The 11,328-nt window shown below is 29.2% G+C and overlaps 1 protein-coding gene across 1 annotated transcript; it reads right to left on the bottom strand.

Moving 5' to 3' along the window:
* Window positions 1-1,386: 1,386 nt before the first annotated feature.
* Window positions 1,387-5,565, bottom strand: LOC127105952 (uncharacterized). The gene is made up of 3 exons (XM_051043168.1): window positions 5,226-5,565; window positions 5,037-5,114; window positions 1,387-3,997 (listed from the first exon to the last, which is right to left on the bottom strand). Exons 1-3 carry the CDS (start codon window positions 5,325-5,327, stop codon window positions 1,814-1,816), a joined length of 2,364 nt encoding a protein of 787 aa, XP_050899125.1. The 5' UTR covers window positions 5,328-5,565; the 3' UTR covers window positions 1,387-1,813.
* Window positions 5,566-11,328: the final 5,763 nt, after the last annotated feature.

The raw sequence follows: 11,328 nt of genomic DNA, 5'->3' as shown, positions 1-11,328 counted from the left end.
TCAAACTTTGCATTCAACATACATAAATAACCACTTTCAATTCAATCTCCATTCTAAAATATAAGCCATTAAACCATTCAATTCCAAATTGTAACACAAACATTTTTACCCAATCTCTAACATTCAATTTCCATTCATACATCAATATTCACATTCACATTTCATAAACTTAACCATAAACTATACTCCATTCAACCTCATATTTATATTTACAACAAAAGTCAATGGATCAAAGTCCAGTTTCCTTGACAGGCTTATGCAAGGTCGTTTATGTACTTTGAGTCCCATGTAAAGGAAAAGCCTGGCATTTTCAACCCTGTTGCCGAGAGGAATGGCATCTTTGAGGATGAATATGTCTCACATCTTATGGAAATATGCATCTGGCTTGTCATGTTTAAGGAAATATTTGAGGTTACAAGATCAACTTTTAATGAACAAAAAGGCTGGTAATTGGGTTGACTGTGCAAATGAAACACAAAAAAAAATCAGCATCATAACTCGACTCTGCAGAACCAACTCCAAAGACACAACCTATAACAATTCCTCTCCCTCATTCAAACTCCCCCAACTGAATCATAATAATCATAATTGTCAAACAGAATGTACCAACTGATTTCCTAACTGTCTTTCTAACAACCTAACCAACTCTTCAACTATCCTAACTGTCATAACCGAATTCAAAAATTGACCCAAAAGCCTAACAAAATTTCGAACAACCAATTTTACCAACTGATATGACAGAACAAAAATCGCTGTAGAAAAGGATCGACAATATAATTTCCAAACCATTAACTGCTAACCGATAACAAACCTGCAAGCTGAAATTCAGGAAAAAACTGAGATTTCAACACATTAAAACCTTCAGCAGAACTTCTTAAATACTCCCTAATCTTCAACATCCAAAAAAAACCTTCAATCTCCAATACACAATCCAACCTCACCCTACAACCTTTAACCAACTCTTCAATGGAATCAGTACTGAGTTTCGGTTCTCTCGCCATCACCCTGTAACAATCACATGAAAAACCTACAAAAGGAGTCTCTTCAATCTCCTTCTTCAACTCTCTTCACAACCCCAATTCTTCAACCTGCATAACTTTCCGCATCCACCAACCTTCATCTCCAACAGAACCTTCATCCACAACCTTCAAACTTCATAACCAAAACTCACTCCACAACTCCGTAGCAAAAAAATCGTGAACCTCCATTATCAAGGACAAAAATAGAAGAACAGAAGAATCGAATTCAAGCAGAAAGAAAATGCATAAGAGAAAAAAATTGAAAAATGCGAAAGAGAGATTTAAAGAAGTTTCAGTACCTTCACGCTTCGGTTCAGGAGCGAAGATTTTTCATTTTATTGTGCGTAAATAAATGTCAACAAAAAAAGAAAAGACATGATTAATTATATTTATAAAACAAATGAATACATTGTATTCAACAAATGCATAGTACAACAGTCATATTGTACCAAATTGCTTTGATCTTTAAATATCAGAAAGGAATAATCATTTTTGAAATTGAAAAATTAACAAAAAATATGTATATATTATCATCTGTATAAAAATATTTGAAGCATATCCAGGATCGCCATGGATAAACAAAATCCAGAATCACCAAGCCAACATTAACCAAATTGGGAAAATCACCAAGTGGCCATTCAACAGAGCCAAAATATCTAGGAAAATAGAAGAAAATCAAAAGATATACCTGATGAAAAAAGTTGATAGAACCTATATTGAAAGAACTGTAATGCCACAAGCTAGAAGGCAATACTTGCAAGACCAGAAACGCAAATGTGCACCCAAATTCAGACTTAGTTCTTAAGTGATTTTTGGCTTATAAAGCCCATTTTTTTAACTCGGCCTTTCTTTTTCAACTTCACCCCTCGGCTTCGTCGAAGGGTTTGCCACCAATGAAGGTTCTTTTGCCCATGTCCATGTGCATTATCATGAGACCCTTTAACCAAACCATGCCTGGAAGGCTTTGGCTTCTTTGAATGCTGGACGTGTCTCAATAGTCCTTCCACAAGTCTATGAAAATGGCCAATCTGGTTTCTGTGTGGCACAACTTTTGTAGTAGCCCCTCTCCTTGTCTTCTCAACTTTTTGATTTGTTATCATTCCAGACTTGTTTTTGTGATGGAAAACATTCTGCAAGTGATTCCACATTGAATGTCTAGGACCTTCATAAGAATGAAGGCTACCATTGTCACCATCATGATGGTGATGGTGATGATGATGGTGGTGAAAGATTAGTCCCAACTTATTTTTCAGCCTCTTTAGGCCTCGAATTGTTTTCTTTGGATTTCTTTCACTGTGATATCCATAAGATTTAAAACTTCCAATTCTATGTGAAGGGGCATTGTTTATATTGAAATTTGAATCACTACTCTCTTTTGAGCTTCCTTCATATAATGCATCAACCATCCTTCCTGATTTGGAACCTTGTGTACCAACTGACAAGAAGGAGTCCTCAGATTCACTACTAGTATTGGCACTGTTTTGCTGAGAAGTCCATCGAGAACAAGAGTCAGAGTTTGAGATTGATTCCTCTGGTTCACGAAGTTGGGTTTCAAACCTAGTTTTACAAGGCTCAACATTACCTGTCTTATGAGTTCCTCTCCTGTATAAAACTGATTCATCTCTATGTTGATGGGAATTCACCGTAATCTCATTGGATCTCTGGTCCAATAGAGTTGGTTTTATTACCATCTGATGAGGCAGTGGCTTTTCTCTTCGGGCAACAGTAGGTGTAAATCTTTCTAAATTCTGTGCATGAGAAGATTCAGAATTCCTTTCCTTATGATTCAGATCAGGCTTAGACCAACCTGCTATTGGAGATTTTCTGACCAAACTTTCCCTATTGGTTTGACTAGAAAACATGGAAGACTTCTTAGTAAGACCAGCTTGATTCAAAGGAACCCTCAAACCTTGAATACACTCACTAGCTTGATTCCCAAGGTGGGCATCACCACTAACTAACCTATTCAATGACTTGACTCTTTCTATCATGTCCATGTTTTGTACTGAAGGTTGAATCCTAGTTCCACTTCTCAATTCTTCTTCACCTGATACTAACTGTGTGGTAATATGCATTAGTATGTTAACACTCTTGGCAGACTCTGCATTAACTGTACGAAGCCAACAATTCTGATAAGCTACCTGACTCTGACTCGATGATTCATTTCGATCTAAAAAGGGTTCCTCAGCTGCACTTTCTGAAATCAAGTTTTCACCTTTAGAACTTGAATCACGAGTGTGTTGATCCATTAGCCTATGTCCTTCCAAGAGAGACTTTTTACAATTAAAGTGACTTCTTGCAGCACTGACTTTTCTTTGTATTTTGGGACTTTCCAAATTAGCTACTTTGTGCAAAGGATCGCGAACTGCACTGTTGCTCTTACTGGATTCCACCAAATTCGAGCAAAGTTTAAAAGCCAAAATGCGAGATTCAATTCTTTTTATTGCATTAACCAAATCATCTGAGAAATCTCCCTTCTGTTTTAGACATTCAGAAAATCTGGAAGCACTCTGCAACGGCATATTATTGTCATTATTGGACTCACCAACTTTTGTGTCTAACATTCGCAATGATTCTTCTGCATGCTTACCATGACCATATAAAGCATTCACATTATTATGTTGTTGTTCATGATGATTGTTCTCTCTGTTTGGTAAAGCATCTTCATTAGACTGATTTTGTTCCTTCACTAAATTATGCTGCATCATACCATTCTCCTCACCTAAACTCCTTAGTGTTCTACTTTCCGTTCCTCCAGTATCAGAGATGCTAAAGTTTGACAGCTTTGACTGTTCTTTGTTACATAGTAATTCAAGTTGAGGTTGCTCATCCTTCTGTAAAGCCGTTTTACTTCGAGTTTGATTGTTTTCCGAGGTTTGAGAATTGTTATTTGCCACTGCAGACTTTGACTGCGGCACGGTCACAAGTTTTTCTTGTTCAATCGATGTCTTAGAGTTTCCTGCTTTTGTTGCTGTGGTCTGTTAAATTAGCATGTAAAAATATAAATCACATAGCATAATAGAAGGTTTTCTCTCATTCCTCCCTAAAAGTCAGGTGAGTGCTAAAAGTAGAAGTATTGTTAATATAAAATGTGCATTTTATTGGTTTCTAGGAGGAAAAAAGTTTAAGTTTAAATTAAAATAGTAAAATCAAAAAAGAAATTATGCAGTAAGTTGTATTTTTCAACTTCCCAGTTGAAAGCCTCCCCCTACTGTAAGATTCTAAATATATAAAAAAATCGCACTCAAGCAACCTGGGTTGCCTTAAATCAGATAACTCACGTTTCAACTTTGGTTTATCAAAGTTAGAACATAATTAGTATTAAAAATAGAACAATCTGGATTTCTTGACTGCAGGAAAGTCTTAGAGAATCACAAATATTCCATAATCAAACAACTTGGTTTGTCTTAGATACTCATATTTCAACTTTGTATTTTTAGTCAGATTTAGCAAATTTGAAACCCTCCAATAGAAAATCAAACAACTTAGGTTGCTTAACAATGTCAAATTCATGATTTCTCAGTCAAACAGAATCCAAATCAAATTAGAAGCATGGTTTTAAATTGCGGTCCACAACCGCAATTGCGGCTGAAATATTGCTGATGCAGTAGCCTCCGCAACCGTATCGGACCGCAATTGCACAGTGATTTTAAAATCAGATGTCTGACCGCATTAAGAACCCCATCAGACAATTTCATCTATGTTTCTTCAAGTATTTTCATCAAAACTCATAGTTTCAAAACTCAATTTACGAATTTTTTTAACAGTAAGTGTTTTTCAACTATGTATTTAAAACTCTTCTCAATCAAAATTCACGCTACAACAGCCTCAGTGCGCATCGTAGCAACCGCAATGACTGCAATCGCATCATCTGCAATCGCATCATCTGCAACCGCATCCGCAATTTTGAACCATGATTAAAAGACGATTTTACACCATCCCCATAAAAACACTAAATAATACCAGAACGGGAAATAATTTGTGTACAATACAATGATGAATAGTAAGAATCAAAACCTTCAAATGAGTCTCAAAAACAACTTCAACAGCAACATCAAGTAAACTTTTCAACAATACTCGAGCTCTCTCAACCACCTGCTACAAACAAAATCAAACACTACTCAGATTCATCAAGAAAGTGATTTCCAAACAAAAAACAATGAAATTCAATTTAAAAAGGATGCAATGCCAAATGAAAACACAAACATTCTCGGAATTCGAATCTTTCAAAGCGGTACTGTTATCCTCAAGAAGTCTATATAAGAGTCTGATAGCACATAGATTTTCATGCGCTTCTTCAAATTCCATCGAAATTCACCACGAAAAAAGTATTGTCGTCTTCAATTTGAAACTATCGCGTTTTTCAGTCACAAATTGTGACAGTTGAGGGAAGAAAAATACTAGGGTTTCATGTCAAAACGTGAATCGAGTGAAACCAAAACGAACCGTTTTGTTTTGATAATACTGTGAAATATGCAAATAGAAGAAGAACAAACAAAAACACAAAAACGCGCGTAATGTATCAATTAGAAACGATGTAACGGTTCGTTATCAGTACATTTGATATATGAGGGTGTATACGGTGGACCATAGTTGAACGGTATATTCTATTTTAAATTGCCATAACGCCCTTAGGGAAGTAGAGGACTAAAATGATGTTTGTTTTATTTATTTATTTATTTTATAATATTTATAGTGTAACATATTTTTGTATAAATTATTTTTTTAATAATTAAAAAAAATTCAAATATAAATTTAATTTAAATAATTTTTTAATATTTTATTTTAGATATTTTATTTTTATATTATAATTTTTTAATATTAAAATTTCAAAAACTTATTTAATATTGATTTTTTTTTTATTTTGTAATTTTGATTACATTTTAATCTATAACTATATATAATGGGATAGGTGATTTTGGGATGGCCTATTTACATTCCCAATTTACCCTTTAAAATATATATATAATTTATTTAATTAAAAAAATATTAATAAAAATTTATACTTTTTAAATATGCATAACTATCAAAGGGGATAGGTGATTTTGGGCTGGCCTTTATTTCTTCAACAAATATCCTCAATTAACTTCTTCTTTTATATTTGTTTATTATTTTAAAAAGTAACTTCTTTTTTTATATTTGTTTATTATTTAAAAATAATAATAATTAAAATAAAAAGAATTAACACATAGTGGTCGTAGAGCAGTTGTAACCTTAAATAACTTCCTAATTCCTATTCAACCTTTTGAATTTTTCAGTTGTTGTAATTTTATATAACTTTTTTTAAAGAAATATAACTTCCTATTTTATATTCAACCATTTTAGATCTTATACTTATCTATAACACTAACAAGGTTAACCCAAAATAACATAAAAAAATAATCAATTATTTTTGTTTTATTTTATTATTTACCATATTTTTTTGCTTTGATATTTCAATATGATAAAATAAAATATTTTTAATGCATACCTTTGATTTTTTGATAAAATAATGTATCAACTATTGAGAAAAATTATTTTATCTTAATGAGTTATTAAATAATTAATTATTTTATTTTTGGACATAACAATTTATTTTAGTAAATTATTTTACGTAATGTATAAATATTTATTAAGTGTTAAGGCACATAGACTAGGTAGAATGAAACTCTTTAACTTAAATAATTATGTGTTTACATAATGTATAAATATTTATTAAGTGTTAAAGCACATAGACTAGGTAGAATGAAACTCTTAACTTAAATAATTACATATTTATATATAAAATAAATTATAGCAATGATAAAAAAAAATATAATTAATTACATCAATGCTACAAAAATGTTTGTCATATATATTATTTATTGAGTACTATAACAATTTAATGTGGTGTTTTGGCCTGACCTATTTTGATATCAATAATATCCTTAAAAAATAATTTTTATTAGTTTTAAAATGAATTAATAAAGAAATTCAAAATTAAAAAAAAAAAAGGTCAGTCATATAGTGTGAATATTAAATACAAGTAATGGAATAGTTATTATAAATAACAATCAACTTCAAATTCATCTTCTATAACAATAAAGGGATATGAGATTTTGCTCAGACCTTTTTATTCTTTCAATATTACCATTATATAACTGCCTTCTTATTCCTACTTTTCTATTTAACTGTAAAAATTCATTGCCATTTCCTTTAAAGAAATAACATCTACTTAGACGATTTCTCTATTTTTGTTAGTTTTTCCCTTTTTACCTTCCAATAAATTTATCATGTGTGAACAATAAGTTTTAATTACATTTTCAGTTTTTCATTAACAATGTTTTGATAATCTTTATGTAATATTTTTCTTTCTCTCTTACTTCAATATCTAAACAAAGAAGCAATAGAGACATGGGATAAGGGAAAACTGGATGAACATAATTCTTGGTGTGTTGTCTTAGAGAAACTGGGAGAATGATTCCTGGGCAGATCGACAACCGAAGAGTATTGCAAATGTAAGTAACACGATATAGATTCTTTCTAATTACTTACTTCCATATTTATATTTTAACTATTCATTTCTTTTCTGTTACCCGATCCATTTTTATGACGTAATTTACTTGCCTTTGCCTTAAAGATTTTTAAAGTTGAGTCTTCATCTTGCATTTTAATATTCACTATCTTCTATACATCTATAACTATATATAAAGGGGATAGGTGATTTTGGTATGGCCTTTATTTCTTCCACAAATACCCTCACTTAACTTCTTCTTTTATATTTGTTTATTATTTTAAAAAGTAACTTCTTTTCTATATTTGTTTATTATTTAAAATTAATAATAATTAAAATAAAAAGAATTAACACATAATGGCCGTAGGGCGGTTGTAACCTCAAATAACTTCCTAATTCCTATTTAACATTTCAATTTTTTCGGTTATTGTAATTTTATATAAGTTTTTTGTAACTAATATATTTTTTGTACTGATTATTATTATTTAGTCTAAACATTTATTAACTATTTAGTCTAAACATTTATTAATTAGTATAAAATATTATTTAGTCTAATATTTCCAAAAATTATTTATTGTATTTTTTCTTCCAATTAATAAATGTTTAGACTAAATAATATTTTCTTTCAATTAAAAATATTTATTGTACTGGTATAGTTATGTATTTTATTTAATATTATTTGAGAATTTTTTTTATTTATACTAATTAAAAGAGAGAGAAAAAATATTTTTGTATTTTTTCTTCCAATTTTATCCTTTATCAATTGTTACAATTACTCAATTATTAAATTAAAAAAAAACTCATTTATTAATTATGTAACCTCCATGAACACTACAAATAACTTCCTCCAACACATCAACTATACTAAATAACTTCCTCCTACACCACTATATATGATAACTGTATATTTCAAAAATAAAAATATTTCTTTCTTTCTCTCTCTTTCTTTCTCTCTCCACGCCAAAGTTAGGAGAAAAATTCATAACCATACCAACCCCACATTTGCCTCCTTCCTCTTTTACTATATCTCTCTCTTCCATAACCAAATCATTTTCTCAATTCATTTTGAAATAAGAGGTACGAGTGTGTTTGAAATGAATTGAATCTTAATTTCAGTGGATCGCTTCTACGAAAATTGTTCATTGATTTAACTTTTTGATATATGGAGGATTATGTGGTTTAGGTTTTGATTTCTATTACTCTTTTTCTGTGTTTTATCACTTACTTAATTTGGCCTAAAACGGATTGCAGTGTCTGTTTGAATGGATGGATTGAGTGATGGGTGTTATAGTAAGATGTGTGAGGTTAGAGATAGTTGTTCTTATTGTCTAAGGTGAAACACGGTGATGTATTTCTAAATATGAAGGATATGTCATCAAATCAACTTCCATTGTTGAATTTTTGACTTAATTAATGGTAATTGTGAAATACGCAGAAATCAATTGAATATTCATGTAGCTTTTTGTAAGGACTGAAGTTATACTATGGATATTTTGTTGCAAAAAATGTCATGGATTGTGTAAAATATGATATCTTTTTGTCATAATCTTGATCTGATTATAATTATAAGGATTCATTGTAGGTCTATTTCTTATGTCCTTAACTGACTTGCTCAATATTTATCTGTTGCAGGGAGATGTTTTGAAAGTGAAAGTAAACAAATTAACATCAATAAAGACCCAACTCCCATACTCATATTATTCACTTCCTTATCCTGCACCCAAAAAAATACAAGATAGTGCAGAAAATCTTGGGGAAGTGCTTCGCGTTGACCGCATTGAAAATTCACTCTATGTGGTCAGTTTCACATGTTAATTCTTGAATCTTTATCAATTTATAAGAAAGGAATTCTTAATGAAATATATAGATTTGGAAACATTTAACCTTGAATTGGTTAGCCACCATGTTGAAAGGGTAGTTAGTTAATGGATAATCACTCTTTAATTAATTTAATTAATTATATTTAATTGATTTAGTGGATTGTCATGTCCACAACTTCTAGAATCATATTGATTGTTATATTTTATGAAAAATGTAAAGGAAAACAAGAGATCAAATGACTGCCACTACATATTTTCTTTTAAAAGAAAACATAATAATAACGCAAAAAATAGTCAAAACCTATAACAACATACAGAATCGCCTATATCTTCCTTTTGATGCAAAGTTCCTGTTAGCCTACATATCCATAATGAAATTGTTACTATGTGTTTGCAATCATATAACATCACACTGATGTTGACAAGTCTGTAATAAAGAAAAATGTAAATCTATACCTATATATAAAATGGATATCCTTTGCAATACCTGATAAATTATTTTTTCAAATTTTTTTCGTAGAATTGATAAATATATGTTAAATTGTAATTAAAACATTTTATTCAATTAAAAATATTTATAATACAATTAAAATTAACGTATTATTAGTAAAGACAAATAATACTTTATGGGTCATATTAACCGGTGTCCCACGACGGATTAAGAATTATAAATAAAAGAATATTATAACTTCAGTACAATTAATAGACACGATATTCTTAAAAAAAATTAATTAATTCTGTTTTATATATATATATATATATATATATATATATATATATATATATATATATATATATATATATATATATATATATATATATATATATATATATATATATATATATATATATATATATATATATATATATATATATATATATATATATATATAAATATATATATATTAGAAAAAACATATATTTTTAATTTTTTAAAAACGGTTCAACTTACTTTTTAATGAATTTCTTAACTAATGCCCCTTATTAGCATTTCCCACACTTTATAATTGAAAAATATATATTATGTTGTTCTTATTCGATTAGCTCATAGTGTAGTGATTGAGAATGTTTAGTACTTGGGGTTGTATTGTGAAGATCTACTTGGGGTCTGTGTAGTGATTGAGAATGTTTAGTTGTTTAGTTGTTGGGGTCTGTATTAGCTATTATCAATTGGAATAAAATTTGGTGCCTTGCCTTTGTTAAAAAAAAATCAATATTAAAAGATAAACATTAATATAAACTTTCCGATAAAATTACAGAATAAATGTAATGGATTCTTAAATTTCTGTCTCAAAACAAATTATACTATATAATATGTAAAAAAACAATTATGAAAAAATCCAGTTATATTTTATTTTTTTAGAACATTAAATTAAAGAATGAAAATACTCATCTAAAATTTTAAAAATCATAATCAACCAACTAATAATAAATAAATAAATTATTCAGATGTAATGGACAATTTTTTTTATTGTTGTCGTCATTCATATATCCGGAATTCATTATTACCTGCATTTTGATTATTCTATGTAGTTTTCCCATCATTTAAACTATTTTATTTACAATTTTGTATAATCAATTTTGTGATATGTTTTTTCATATTTATTTTGCATTGCATTTTGACTTTGTTCTCTATTATAGAATACAATTTTTTTAATTTTAATTTTACGGTAAAGATGAAGATGAAATAAATATTTTTGATATTGTGTAATACTTATGCATCTAAATATGAAAATAATTACCAAGTACATAGTATGAAAATAATTACCAAGTACACAATTTTTTTAATTATATTGTGTTATTTATTTAAAAAGAACTAACTAAAGATAAATTATGTCATCTATATATAGGTATAGATAACTTATAACATGCATAGTTAATTTTATTTAGTCTATAATATGTAGTGATTGAAGAAGAAAATTTATATCAAATCATCTTCTGATGATATATCAGTTTTCGATCAATTGTTTTTGTAGAGGATTCGGTATAGTTTCCAGTTGACAATTACATTAATAAA

The sequence above is a fragment of the Lathyrus oleraceus genome, chromosome 7, assembly GCF_024323335.1.
Source record: "Lathyrus oleraceus cultivar Zhongwan6 chromosome 7, CAAS_Psat_ZW6_1.0, whole genome shotgun sequence".
NCBI lineage: Eukaryota > Viridiplantae > Streptophyta > Magnoliopsida > Fabales > Fabaceae > Lathyrus > Lathyrus oleraceus.
The sequence above is the reverse complement of the archived record's forward strand: the minus strand, read 5'-3'. Positions and strand labels throughout refer to the sequence as shown.

Bases quoted from the DNA above. Each gene is read 5' to 3' on its own strand.
- LOC127105952 (XM_051043168.1), bottom strand. From the start codon at position 5,327: ATGGAATTTGAAGAAGCGCATGAAAATCTATGTGCTATCAGACTCTTA. The intron at 5,115-5,225 runs GTTTGTGTTTTC...TGTTTGTAGCAG, and splicing joins AAGATTCGAATTCCGAGAAT to GTGGTTGAGAGAGCTCGAGT. The intron at 3,998-5,036 runs GTTTTGATTCTT...CTAATTTAACAG, and splicing joins TTTTTGAGACTCATTTGAAG to ACCACAGCAACAAAAGCAGG.